The sequence below is a fragment of the Rhamphochromis longiceps genome, linkage group LG20, assembly GCF_057381845.1.
Source record: "Rhamphochromis longiceps isolate RC_006_pf linkage group LG20, R_longiceps_female_GT1.1, whole genome shotgun sequence".
Taxonomy (NCBI): domain Eukaryota; kingdom Metazoa; phylum Chordata; class Actinopteri; order Cichliformes; family Cichlidae; genus Rhamphochromis; species Rhamphochromis longiceps.
The window spans coordinates 27,321,009-27,335,770 of record NC_140576.1 but is presented as its reverse complement, the minus strand read 5'-3'; the positions used below and the strand labels follow the sequence as shown (position 1 = coordinate 27,335,770).

Sequence of the window (14,762 nt, the reverse complement as noted above, 5' to 3'; positions counted from 1 at the left end):
CCAGTGGAGCATGACGTTAGCCATCAAAACAAAGGCCCAGTTACCCACTAATAGGGTCTCTGGAAAATTCCTGGCCTCTGTGGGTGGAAGGTCAGCACCTTTGGATTCATTATTGTCACATATAACACCTATAGTCATTATCACAACCATGCTGGCTCACAATAAGGAGTAGACACTTGTCTTATATAAGAAAAACAGCTATAGTTTACATTAATATTATACTGGGTTTCCATTTTCTCACTTTATATTTTTGCCAATGTGCACTTATAATGTAAGCAAACTCAAACAGGAGAAAACCAGCTGTCACCAAGCTGCCCACTGCAGTTATGTATTCCAGTGGTCACTTGTGCATTATCTGTCTATCTTTCACATTTCAGAGTGTGAATGGGTACTGAGCTCACAGCAGCAGCTTTACAGAGACATAATTAGAAGGGAGAGGGTATGACAGATGGATTACAATCGTAATTGAGAGTGTGGAGAGTCTATTGTCCTAGCTGCACTGCACCTGCTTTGTCTTTGGCATAAACAGCAGAAGAGGTAAGAATTTGTCTTCTCGTGCAGCACGCCTGTAGAATTACAACATGCTTTTTTTTGTCTCCTTACAGGCACTATTTCTGGTTACAGTGGTACAGAAAAGCTTGGATAGCCCTGATTTTATTATTCCAAAGCAGATGGTACAAAATGAGACAAGGGGGCCCAGCAGCTCAGTGACCTTCATGTTGCTAATCTAACAATGTTCCTACATTGATCTAACATTAACACCTCACCCCTCGCAGAATATGCATGACTCCAAACAGGCTGGTGGCCTGTGTGCTTTCGAACAAATCACCTCGACGTGCAATTACCTCCTGCTCTGGAGTTATTTCTTTCCTGTGGATACCGTCGCCCTTTCATTCGAGTCTGGGAATTAAACAGGTTTCCAGGTTAATTAATTTGACAGACAGAGCCATTGTGCCTAGTGTCTGCCCAAAAAGAAACCTTATTGCCTCTTGTCCTGGATGTTGACTTTTTATTGTTCTTGGATTCGTCGTTCTTTAGAGGAGCACACAGTGCCAGCCCCTGTAATTGACTTGAAAAAGACCATATCGAGCAGACAAGTTATTGAATGCTTGAAACAAAAGCTCTGGCTTTTTCAAAGGAGACCATAATTTATCTGGCAGGATGCCTGTTAAATATTGTGCGCCCCTGCCATGTGAAAACTATGACTCTATTTGGTTTTTTGGTCAGCTGTGTATTAAACATAAACCTCTCATTCCTCTTTCTTGTTGCTTCCTACTTCATCCCATGATGAAAGTGAAATGGAATTTGTTTGAGTGCGCAGACACGTGACTCTTTGTCTGTATAAAAGCGAGGAAGGGGAGAGAAAGAAAGGATCCAAACCAAAGTGTAATCTCAGTCTAAATCACACAGCCTCCCCGGGGAAAAGGCCCCTCTTCCTGGGGTTAGTCAGTGAATTAAATCACGGTGAGGGCCCCATTTTTCAAAAGTAACCTTTCCGAGTCCGAGCTGGGGAATTAGTGTCGTGCGTTGCGACACCAGTCTCTCCGGGTGTCATTTGTAAAGGCTGTTGCTGCATTTTTCCAGTCCTGCCTTCCTGTCTGTCTCAGTGTGCTCACTGTGGAGGTGGCCATCTGCCTCCCTCCCCTCTCACATCCCTGGTTTCTCTCCCCAGCAGTCTGTTCCCTGCAGTTCCCACACAGTTTCCTTAAATGTATTTTTAGTGCATCTCATGAATTTTGGCCCCAGTGTACAGTATGTACACCCAAAACTACATTGGACATGCACGAGTTGCCTGTTGAAAGATATTCATGTACTCAGCGTGGCTAATGAAGATAAATACACTACATGGCCGGATTAGGCTCGAATTAATCTCAACTTAATTAATTAGAAATTTGTCCATCCAAGCCTGTAATGTCAATAGGACATGTTTCAATTAGAACTACATCGCCTTTTCTAATCTTTTAATTGAACAGAAACTAATGGAATGAACACGTTCATAAAATGGGATTCCATGCCTCATAATCATTTTCACGATAAAACAACTCTCTGAGGCTGCTTATTATTCAATGATAAACCAACTTAAGGGACTTATCCTGTAATCCACTTCCTGTTTCCTGTTTCCCAGAGTGCCACTGTACTTTACTTTTCCACCAACAATGTGGATGCTGTTGCTGCATGTGTGTTGGCTGGCGAGTGGTCAGTTTCTAAGGTTACTTGAAAATGAAGGTTTATGCATGAATTATGTATTAACAGAGTGCTCAGCGGGCACCTCTTCTCTCGCTCCCCTTCTCTCCGCGTAACCCACTGAACATGTACTCATTAGCAGAGACTACAATGATTATTGTTGTTATTTTGAATGTGCGATTTACTTTGAATGCAAAGCAGAAACTACCTTTTTAATTAATGCCTCAAATTGCCAAGTGAGTCCCTGGCTAATGCATGCCCACAAAAGCAAATTATCATAATCTTCTTGTTTGTAAAAGTACCATCTGTGCAATTAAATAGTTTGGTGATGATAGAGTTTTGTTAGGAAGATGTGAGGCCTCCGTTCTCCTAAAGGTGTGGGCAATTTTCACCAGTCTGTGGACCAGTATGTTTATCCAGGATGATGTTGATGATGTGTGTGTGTGGTAAGGGGGCGGGGGGTGATGTGCGTGTATTTGTGGGGGCAGGAGGGTTGCACAGGATGAATCAGGAGTCTTCTGAAGAAGGGTTGCCTTGGAGACCAGCCTGGACCCCTCCAAACGTGTCTGCTATGCTCTCTCTCCCTCCCATACCTCCCTCTCTGCTCCGTTTTAAAGGTGCATCAGTAATGAATCCAAAACTATTTCAGGAAAGCCACTTTTTAGTCGGCGGGTGAAGCCCTTCATACCTGCAGCTCTTCTGTGTTTTCATAATGCCACAGATCTCTGTTCCATGCCTGCCACCGTCAACATCAAAAGAAAAGAGGGGGGGAAAAAACACTTTTGTGTCTATGTGTGTGTGTGTGTGTGTGTGTGTGTGTGTGTGTGTGTGTGTGTGTGTGTGTGTGTGTGTGTGTGTGTGTGTGTGTTTCAGGGGGATAACGGAGGAAGAGGAAGTAGGGAGACAGAGATTATAATGCTGAGATGCAGCCACTGAAAGGCACTCAGAGGAACAATTGTCTTATTATTCAAGTCTGTAAGTGCATTTGTTTGCCTTGTTTACCTTCTCTTCTGTCTGAAGATAGCGAGCGCTAACTTCCTGGAAACCTTTCCACAAAGTGATGCTAATCTTTTTTCTCCTTTTCCTTTTTCTTTTTTGCTGCCAGCTGAATGACGTCTCGCGTCGAAAGGGGGCTGAAAACTCGGCGCACACAGTGAATCCCTCGCTGTGACTCATTCATTTTGTATAAAGGCGACCGGTTGCGGAGACTGAGAAAGAGTCGGGGATTTAATTAGCTGGTTTTTCTTAGTCCACTGCTTAATGAACGCACGTTTGCGTTCACACTAACCGTTTTTTTTCCTTTTTCTTTTAACCCACCCCCCCTCATTCCCTCCCTCCGTCATTCCCTCCCCTCCTTTGGAGACTGTGGAGATGATATGCACCCCTGGGAGACAAACACCACAGCCGAGCGAGCCATTCCTGCGCTCCCGTGGAGTTGTTCTGGGGAAGGAGAATGTCACCCACTTCTGCCGGTCCTAAGAAGTATTGATTTAAAGCGATAATTCCTACTACACGATACTTAAATTCCGGGCTTTGGGTTGTGAAGATATGCCAGTTCCTCGCAGCGGTTTCATTATGTTTCTATTCGCTCTTTGGATTTAGCATAAATGGACAAAATTAAGCCAGATAATTTGCTGCGGGTTTTCGTCTCCTTTCAGTGATATTCTCTCTAACTAATGGATGTAGCCTCCCTTCCTGAGAGCGCTAAATTTCCGTTAGGGGCTTCACTATTCAACAAGCTTAACCGCTCACTCCTGGCTGTAAAACGATGGGCGCAGTTCGCCTGAGTCTTCTGCTGCCCCTTGGTTCCTCAGCCCAGCTTGTTGAATCTCCTCCCTGGTGACAAGAATGGGTTCGTTTTAGCAAACTTCTTAGCCTCTTCTGGTCTCATCATCGTCGGATCGCAGGCTTCTTCCTTCCTAAAAGTTGATCATGGCTTGTCCCGGTGTACGCGTGAAGCTGAGCTTTATATGGAGGGTGTTTTGGCTTATGAGGACTGTGATAGATTTCGCGCTGCCTCAGGAGACTTATGCACCCCATTCGATACGGACTGAGGGACACCTGACCCTCGGCGGACTCTTCCCGGTGCATGCCAGAGGAATCGATGGTGCGCCGTGCGGGGACCTCAAAAAAGAGAACGGCATCCAGCGGCTTGAGGCCATGATGTACGCTTTGGACCAAATTAACCAGGACGAGCAACTCTTACCCAACATCACCTTAGGCGCACGGGTGCTGGACACTTGTTCGAGGGATACTTATGCGCTGGAGCAATCGTTAACTTTCGTGCAAGCGCTGATCACGAAGGACACCTCCGACGTGCGGTGCACTAACGGGGACCCACCGGTGTTTGTCAAGCCTGAAAAAGTGGTGGGAGTCATCGGAGCCTCGGCGAGTTCAGTATCGATTATGGTTGCCAACATCCTACGCCTCTTCCAGGCAAGTCTGAGCGTGTGCACTAGTTTTGTGGCTTTAAGATAATCGCATTTTTTCCCACTATTGCAGCAGAAGTTTGTTGAATTTGGAGGTAATAATGCGCTTTAGAGAGGGGTAAACACACTTTTTTTGTCGCTCAAAAGCAGCTTGAAAGGACAGCAAAAGTGAAACAGCTGAAAACTGTGTCTGAGAAAGGACACCAACAAAAAAAGAGAGAGAGAATCCATCATGAGCAAGAATCTATTTTCAGATGGTGGTATTGGATTCGATGTGTTCTCACTGATGCCTCTCTCCATCTTAAAACATGGGGCACAAAAGGAAGGTGAAGTGAGTTTGGGTGGTTTTTCAATCCACTAGACTGTGTGGATGAGACAGCTGAGAGTGCTGTTGCTTGTCCCCGGTGGTGCTGAAAGAACAGCTCCCGTCTGTTCCAGTCTCACTCCGGAGTCTGGATGAGTGGGCACTGACAGCCTGACACAATCACACCCAAACTCAACAACCCCCTCCTGAGAATAAAAGGCCTGTTTCATATGATTGCACATGATTATATGAACCTCTTGTACGTCAGACTGCAGGCGGTTTTATGAATTGTTTTGAACCTGAAAGCATTGAGTTATGCTTGAGTTTCCTTTAGCTTTTACCTACGGGGGAAGGGGGTGGCTTCCCTTCTGCAAAATAAGCTTGTTTCCATCGCTTTGCAGCCTGATTGAGCTTGATGGCTGCAAGTAAATGAAAGGAATTCACAAGACTAATTTCCTAATGGCATAGCTTGAGCATATAGGAAAACGTCTCTATTTCTGTTGGCTGAGAGTCAACTGATGATGTTGGCCTACTGCTGGTGCTGCAGTGAAATGGGAAATGCAGCAAGGCACCAGTACAGAAAGATTAATTATTTAAAACACATCTACATAGCAAAGTATTTAATTACTCGAAAAAACATGTGCATGCTTTTGCATAATTCTGTACAGTTTTTCCTGTGCAAGTTTAAAGTGGCGTTTAAACTGGGGAGGAGCTGCATGCAGTGTTGGTGCTAATGATTTTTGGTTGCAGATTGTAACTCAGAGTCTTGTCAGTCATTGTTTTTGTTCCAGCTCAGTTCGACAAATTGTGTAAGTAGCTGGTTAATTCCATCTGTAAGACCGTCAGAGTACTTAACAAGCTTTTAACCCCCACCCAGTCGTCTTCCCTTTCTACTCTACAGACACTTACACATGCCACACATTTGTATACATATATATATATATATATATATACTCATTTTTTTATATCCAGGGTTTGTGGTTCCTTTTGCCGGACTGATCGTCCCCACCACAACACCACAATCTTCAGCCTAGCTTTAGTTCCTGTTCTCTCTTTGTAGGCTCACTTAATAAATTAAATTTTTATTATTACAAGATTTCAAAACCCTGCAGTTACGCTTTGAAGCATAACTGCACTTGTTATTTTGTTGCACGGCGCGAGGGTTGCAAGAGTTCCTCAGTTTCGTGCAAGCTCTGTAACATGAAAACCTATGCATTTGTGAAACTGAGAGGGTTTAAAGGGAAGCCAGATTAGTCCCTAATTCTCTTTATTCTCTCCTCCTCACACCAGGTGTACCAACACGTCTGCAAGTGTCAAGCTGTCAGAGTGTAGGCATGGTGTTGCTGAAGCTCAGGTGTTGTAATCAAGCTTGTGGATTGACAGCAGTTGTCATGCAGACCCATCCATCACTTTGCATTTGTTCTCATTTCCTCAAAGTGCTGAAAAAAAAAGGCATATTTCTTCGGCGCACTTAAATCCAAATACCTTGAGAAGTTAGATTCAGTCCTCCTTTAAACTTTTTTGCCTCTGAGCACACTTATGTTTTCAGTGGAACCAGAAGCAATGGTATTATGGATAACAAATTAAATTTGAGGCCACACGATACAATATAATCAATACATACCCACTTACTTGCATTAGTCACACTGTGTTTGTTTGGTAGGTGGCAGTAACTTTAAGTTTCTGAGGCTGCTTTGAAATAAAATCTATATACTACTCAGTGAGTCTTGTGAAAAACATCAAATGCCTGAGAAACCCCCATTCAGATGTAATTAAACCAGCAAATGGGGGGGGGGGGGGGGGGGGGATTCATATCAAAAAGACCAGACCTCAGTCAGACGGACTCTCTACAAAGCGTTAGTCAATTTCAATTAGACCTCATTATTGGTTGAGCTCCATAATCAAGAAATCCTAGTGTAATCTTTATGCTTCAAGACTGTGAATAGTGACAACCGATTCCCCGCATTGTTCTCAGTGAAAATCATCAGGTCATTTTGTATCTCACTCCTGCGATAAATGAATCATCAGGGAAGCTAAATAATGATTGTAGGTTTTATTACTAGATTCTAAATATCATGCCTGTCTATTCAAGACGTGAGTAGCTGCTGAACTGTTAGTGCTGGGAAATTGACATGAGGGATAGATTTTTCTGAGGACCCAGGAGAGGTGATCAATACTGTTGCCATGGTGAGGCCGATTTGCTGCTAAGATGTTTTTATTTCAGTGCCTTTCATGCTGTGTTGGAAATGAGAAGCAACAATGCCACAGGAGGAAAAAAAATCAATCAGCCAAACTTTTGAATTGTTTGCATGTGTGCAGAAAATCGTCGAGTCCTTACTCCATGAACGCGAGCAGAGGCGGGAAGATGACGCTGTTGTTAATTTAAAAAAAATTAATAACAGGTAACTTTGTACGTTTTAAAGTTCTGGCCTCTTGAATGAATCATGAAATTGATTTTGATCCTGATGACATTTACATCAGGGATTGCAGCCTGCTATGCTCCGTCGCATCTCTTCTCCCAAAGGCGGTGGCAAAACTTTGTATTGAATGCAGGTGAACTCCGTCTTGTCCTCTTCATCTGGGGAACCGGCCCCTTCAGACTGGCTGTCTAAGTGAGGCATTGATGTCCTCTGCTCTCATAGCCCTGACAGGCTCCGGTCGGCTTTTTATCTCCCCCCTTTTTTTCACAGAATCATCACTGTGACTGATTTGAAGGAGATTGAAGCCTTGCAGTGTGATCTATTTAGCTGACAATGGTAAAGACGGACACCAAAGGAATATGAAGGAGCTGTGTGTGTGTGTGTTTTGGAGAAAGCTCTAAAAGTGACATCGGATGGCACAGGTTTAATATATCTAGTTTTCTAAACATGGTAACGGTTGCCATTTGTACGTGGATGCTTGCAGCAGCTCAGGTCCATTAGTCACATCCCTAGTACTGCATTCAGCCATACGATAAAACACACCGTTGGTATGTTAAGTAGCCAGCATATGAGTAGATATGCACATATATGCCCACAAATTGGCCTATTACCAATGCTGAAGGGATGGAAACACAGCTGTCTTGTGGATATCTAATGATCCACACCAGTGGCTTCAGCTTTTGTATTTCCTCTCCATCACTTACTAATTGGCTTTTATTCAGAGTTTGACATAGAAAGCCAACTCAGTACATTTTAACTTTATAACAAGTGCTTGAAACGTGGATAAAAAAAGAAAATTAATTTCCTAACTTGACAGTTCTTTCTCAACTAAGGTTCAGCATTTAACTCATAAGTAAACGTTTTTAAGATCACAAACAACAGAGTTGGATTTGTTACTGAAGAGGACGGTGAATGAAGTTTTAGTAGTGCACATTTGACTACTGACTATAAAAAGAAAGTCAGCTGTGCCAAAAATAAAATGAAAAATGTTTTTAACAGCATAAAAAACAAGCAGAATTTGTACTGTATACGAGAGATGAGATAAATAGGTTAGATATTTCCAAATGTTCTCTTTTGAGAAATCAGTGGGATTTAGCATGCAGATGGAAATTGAAAACTCGACTGTATATGGATGACTTTAATAAGCCATCAAACCCATCCAATTATATCCACCCTTCTTTGCAGTCGTGACTTATCCACAAAAGAAAAAGGGAATTACTGAATATTAGATTATGAGATCACAAAATGTACCTGTGTGGTTTAGTGAACCTAAGCCACACAGGTACTCTCAAATAGAAAGAAAATCACCGTGCGATGTTAATTTAATGCAGGCAGCATGCAAACATCAATTTTTCCTGATTATCCACCATGGTAGACTCTGGACAGGTCACCAGTCTATCGTGTAGAGGCTGATAGCGATTCACTTAGATACACAGCCAATTTATACTCACCAATAAGTCTAAGAAGCGTGACCGTAGGAGGAAATTCCACACAGAAAACCCTCAGCCTGCTGGTGGATTCAAACTCAGAAAATTTGTGCCGGGGGTGATAGTGCTAACCGCTGCACCACTGTGTGTGCAAAAGTAAACAAACAAAAGAAGCATATTTTAGGACAGAAAAGACATCTTATTCATTCTATTTGGGTACACGACCTTTAGATTAAAATAAGGATGTGAACATGCTTCTATGTATAGATGAGATGTGATGACACATCATCTGTGGATTTAGTCACATTTAAAATAGGGTGATGATCCTAAATTGCAGGTGGCTGTGGCTCAAGATGTAGAGCAGGCTTTCTGCTGAGCGGACAGATGGGGGTTCGATCCCTGGCTGCTCCAGTCTGCATGCCGAATGATTACTTAGACACAGAATAAAGTGTGTGTGTGTGAAGTGGATTTGAGACGTGTTGTAGAAAAGCACTATCTGAGATCCAGGCCATTCTAAATATAAACATTGCTTTAACAAAGTGTAATACTTGAGAGAGAAACGTTGTAATAATGCTGCCATGCACGTGAAGACTGGGGCTAATAGCTTTACGTGATTAACTTAAAAACAAGTGACATGTTGCGGTGGTGGCTGATTTTACAAGTTCTATGGTTTTGTTGTTATGGCAACATTAGATAGTATACTTATTTTAGAGCTGTAAGAAGAAAAAATATAAAAACAAAACCAAAAAAACAAAATAAACATATGCAGAGAGATGCTGTTGAACTTGAAATGAATCTGTTGCACTTTAATTTATGATTCTGAATGCATTGTCTATAGTTCAGTGACATTCACTTCTAGTTGAGACTGAGAGCCCTGCTGGTTTCCATTCCAGTCGTTTAATCAAGTGCTGACTTCAGAATCAGAATCAGAATCAGAATCAGAATGGGTTTATTGCCAGATGTTGAGGTTTACAACATTAGGAAATTGCTGCGGTGCTTCAGTGCAGACAATAAGAATTAAAGTGCTATGTAGAAAGAAAGATATGTGCATGAGATATACATGAGATATATACATGAGAATAAGAATTATGAGTGCTACGTAGAAAGATATATACATGAGTGCAGGTGGTGATCAGTGCCAAACATGAAATGATGCAGTGACACAGCGTAGGGTCATGTGTTAGTGGCGGGGACAATCATGTGGTTATTGTTCATGTGTCCAACAGCAGAGGGGAAGAAACTGTTCTTGTGGCGAGAGGTTCTGGTGCGAATGGACCGGAGCCTCCTGCCTGAGGGGAGCAGGTCAAACAGACTGTGTCCAGGGTGAGAAGGGTCAGCTGAGATCCGAGCTGCACGCCGCAGTGTCCTGGAGGTGTACAGGTCCTGCAGAGATGGGAGTCTGCAGCCAATCACCTTCTCAGCAGAGCGCACAACACGCTGCAGTCTCTGTTTGTCCCTGATAGTGGCTCCAGCGTACCACACGGTGATGGAGGAGGTGAGGATGGACTCGATGATTGCAGTGTAGAATTGCATCATCGTCCGTGTTGGCAGGTTGAATTTCTTCAGCTGCCTCAGGAAGTACATCCTCTGCTGGGCTTTCTTGATGACGGAGGTGATGGTGGGCTCCCACTTCAGGTCCTGGGTGATGGTGGTACCCAGGAAGCGGAATGAGTCCACAGAGGTGATGGGGGTGTCAGTCAGGATGATGGGGGGGAGTGGGGCTGTGTGCTTCCTGAAGTCCACAATAATCTCCACTGTCTTCTGGGCATTCAGCACCAGGTTGTTGTGGCTGCACCAAGACACCAGACGTTCAACCTCCCTCCTGTAGGCAGACTCGTCCCCGTCCGAGATGAGCCCAATGACGGTGGTGTCATCTGCGAACTTGATTAGCTTGACAGACTGGTGGGTGGAGGTGCAGCAGTTGGTGTACAGGGAGAAGAGCAGAGGAGAAAGAACACAGCCCTGAGGGGAGCCGGTGCTGATGGTCCGGGAGTCCGAGACATTCTTTCCCAGCCTCACGTGCTGCTTCCTGTCCGTCAGGAAGTCAGTGATCCACCGGCAGATGGGATCAGGCACATTCATCTGGGAAAGCTTGCCTCGGAGATGGTCTGGAAGGATGGTGTTGAAGGCAGAGCTGAAGTCCACAAACAGGATCCTGGAGTAGGTTCCTGGGGAGTCCAGATGCTGCAGGATGAAGTGTAGGGCCATGTTGATGGCGTCGTCTACAGACCTGTTGGCTCTATATGCAAACTGCAGGGGGTCCAGGAGGGGGGCCGTGAGGGTCTTGAGATGGGAGAGAACTAGGCGCTCAAATGACTTCATGACCACAGATGTCAGAGCCACGGGTCTGTAGTCATTTAGTCCAGTGATCCTAGGTTTCTTGGGGACAGGGATTATGGTAGAGGACTTGAAGCAGGCAGGCACATGACATGCCTGCAGTGAGGAGTTGAAGATGCCAGAAAACACTGGGGCCAGCTCGTTTGCACAGTGTCTGAGGGTGGCAGGAGACACACCGTCTGGGCCGGGAGCTTTCCGAGCATTCAGACTCCTAAACTGCTTCCTCACATCTGCTTCATGAATATGAAGAGTTGTGGTCGGAGGAGGTGGTGTGAAATCCTCTTTTGTGTGGGGTGAGGGGGCGGGTGTTGCAGGTGAACAGTTTGAAGGTGGTGATGGCTCTATGGAGGGGGGAGAGGTGGGGGAATGAGTGTCCAAAGTGCCTCTATTGTTGGGGTCGTTGGAGGTGTGAAGGCTGCCTGATGGCTCGTCAAAACGGCAGTAGAAGTCGTTAAGGGTGTTGGCTAAGAGCAAGTCATCAGTGGAGTGGGGGGTTTTAGGCTTGTAGTTTGTAATATTCCTAAAACCTTTCCACACAGAGGCCGAGTCATTCTCTGAGATCTGCTGCTGCATCTTCTCAGAGTGCTGATGTTTGGCAATGTCCACTTCTTTAGTGAACCTGTACTTGGCCTCTCTGTAGCAGTCCCTGTCTCCGCTTCTGAACGCCTTACTCTTTTCCAGCCACAGCTTTTTGAGTTTAGGAGTAAACCAGGGTTTGTCATTGTTATAACTCACCCTGGTGCGTGATGGCACAATGCTGTCCTCACAGAAGTGGATATAGGAGGTGACAGTGTCCGTAAACTCGTCCAAGCTGTTAGAAGCAGCCTTCATTGTGTCCCAGTCTGTGGTCTCCAAACACGTGCGAAGCTCCTCCACAGCCTCGTTGCTCCACAGTTTTTTGGTCCTCACGACAGGTTTGGAGAGCTTCAGCCTCTGTCTGTACGTGGACACTTATGGGCAGTTTAAACCCGAATTGGCACGGTGAAATTTGCTCACACTCTGTGTTAAAACGCATGAAATCCAGGAAATAATGTGGGCAGGGATACAAGTACAGGCTGCAGGTATTAACATCATTAATAGGCTAGCAAGAGTTTCCAGAATTTGACAAATATACACCATTTTTTATCAGTTTCTATATACCATAGTTTTTTGTACTTGCATCCCTGCCATCCAGGAAGAACCTTCCTAAGCATACAGTTATACAAACAAGGATTCAGACAATCAATACTTACTTAAGAAGAGGTCAATTCCACCGGCTCTTTTAAATTGGCTGGATATTGGCGGGACTTGCCATTTCCCAGGCCAGAGTTCAAACGTGTTGAACTCTGGACGAAGTGAGAAAGACAGGAAGATCAATATACGACGAGAAGCAAATGTATCTCACCTTTCTTGGTGCATCCTCAAACAATGTTATCTGTTCCGAGAGGATTTCAGCGGGACCGCTGATCTTGTTAAGCAATAAATGTGCATGGATTTGATGTGAAAATTGGATTTTTTTGCACACATATTGCAGTGTTTACAAAATGTTTTCAGATAATGAACTGTACTCAAGGAAAATGCATCAAAGAGTCCGCCAAATCCTGGGTTCAGATCTACACAGACAACCGCCGAGACAGACGATGCCTAATGACGATGTCTTTTGAAATTTCCTTCCTTCCTCTCTTTTTAGTTCAAGCAATGTTGTGAAGGAGTGCCGTTGAGCAGACCAGGTATATATTCACACACCCAAACACAACACATGGCGAGCAAGTAATGCAATATTAATAAAATGAATAAAATATCCCTGTTAGACTAGTTGTCATTTCTGTTGACATAAGGCCATTAGGTCAGTAGACTGCCACGGGGAGAATATGAAAATCAATCCAAGCCCTTATATCAAGGTCTTGGTCATTCCCTGCAGGCCTGGGGGGGATGCTGCACCCTATTATTAAGCTACATAATAGCTTGCTACATGAATAAATGTTTCTCAATGAAAACGCAGCCAGTACATTTTTATTCCGTTCTTTGTTTTCAATCATAATGCAGCTTGTTTATTGCATTGTGATTCCATTTATAGCTGGAAAATGTTGATATGGTGTCTTTAATGAGGCGCCATCCCTCATTTCTACATGGGTTTTTGGGTCTCTTCTTGACAATTGCTGCAGTTTGACTTCCCCAGAGGGGCTGTTTCCCCTATTTTATTCCACTGCCCTGGAGGGTGGGGACGAGGCCACCTGCTTAAAAGCTTAGCTCCGCTCACAATGAGGTCACAACCGTATTCCGTCAAAAGTTATTGTTGGAATGACTGTAAAATGTGACAAGAATAGCGCTAAGACTTTGTTGGAAGTTTGCTGCAGTTTATCTGGTGAGCAGAAGGAGCCATGGAAGAGGAAACCCCATTACGTCCAATCTCCTTACGGGGATGAGTGGAAAAGCATGAGGAGGTCTCCGCTGGCTGCAGGCCGGCCTCTCACTCATCCCTCCAAAAGGAAAAATTGTCCCCATTGCCTCAGCAGAAAATGATCCAGCACGGGCTGAAAAGACTTATCAGAGGCCTCATTGTAGTTTCGTTTGCACGCAGGAACAAACTACAGCAAACTACAACAGTACAGCTAAGAGGCTGGACCACTTAGCTACAGTGGACTTAAGTGCTGTAAGGCTAAGCACAGGATATCTGAATGAAATTTGCTTTTTAAATATGATCTGTATTTTATCCGGCACCTGTCTCAATCCTAGTAAATGAATTAAGTGGAACTGTTAAAAGGCTGCTTTTAGTGCTGTCTGTGAGAGCGTGTGCTTCTTCAAAAGGGTGTGCCGTGTGGTCCTCTCAGACCTGGATTGTGTTATTTGTTCTCTTATGTTCTTATCACTTGCTTTCAACACATAAAATATATCCTTTTTTCAAGAAAACGGTGAAAACAGGAGGAAAAAAGAGGAAGACATTACTTTTGTTGTCCTTATTAACATTTATGAGCAGTATAGAAACATTAGTAAATGGTCAGAACATGCTAAAATGTAAATATGCAGCTATGTGTAGTAATGCATTTATTAGCACGTTCCTGTGGACATCCAAAAGTGAAGTAATGTCTGTAAATAGATGAAAATAATAGTAAAAGCCTCTTAAATCTACTTACAAACACATTATGCTCATAAGTAGTGTACGAAATGTTAGCAAATATTTCAGTATGCTAATGTTAGCATGTTCGCTAACAAATACACGTTGCCATTTAGAACTTAAATCTAGCTGAGGTTGATGGAAATGAACCTGAGTTCTGTATGTGTGTGTTTTATGTAAGAAATCATTCAACAGTGAGAACGTTTTGCTTTTTCATTTTAATGGAGAGTAAAGTGAAGCGTTACAACAAATGGTTAAAAGGTCTGAAAACAAGGAGTGTTTGGCTAAGGGTGCAGCAGGAGGTAAACAAGTGTTGAGAACACCAGTCATCCTCTAGAGACCAAGATTTTCTGCACAAAATTTCCACCTGACAGATAAAAACAACAACAAAATTAAATAATTAGAGACCAAAATGGTGGCTCGGCCTGCTGACTGACAGATCTGATCGTCACTGTTGTTTTGAAGTCTCCATCACACACTTCATTTGGTTGAGGGTTAATAAAACAATACACTTAATACACTTCCTGCAGCGTGACTTAAACTTAAAAGTGACAGGAGATGCACTGT

At 43.7% G+C, this 14,762-nt stretch overlaps 1 protein-coding gene across 2 annotated transcripts in view; it reads left to right on the top strand.

The window, feature by feature from the left end:
• Positions 1–3,069: 3,069 nt before the first annotated feature.
• Positions 3,070–14,762, top strand: part of LOC146645513 (metabotropic glutamate receptor 7-like) — a 75,412-nt gene continuing 63,719 nt past the window's right edge. For both annotated transcript variants that reach the window (XM_085393518.1, XM_085393517.1), the window contains exons 1-2: positions 3,070–3,159; positions 3,290–4,620. In XM_085393518.1, coding sequence (XP_085249644.1) covers positions 4,117–4,620 — 504 coding nt within the window. In that variant the 5' untranslated portion in view covers positions 3,070–3,159; positions 3,290–4,116. The remainder of the gene's footprint in view (positions 3,160–3,289; positions 4,621–14,762) is intronic.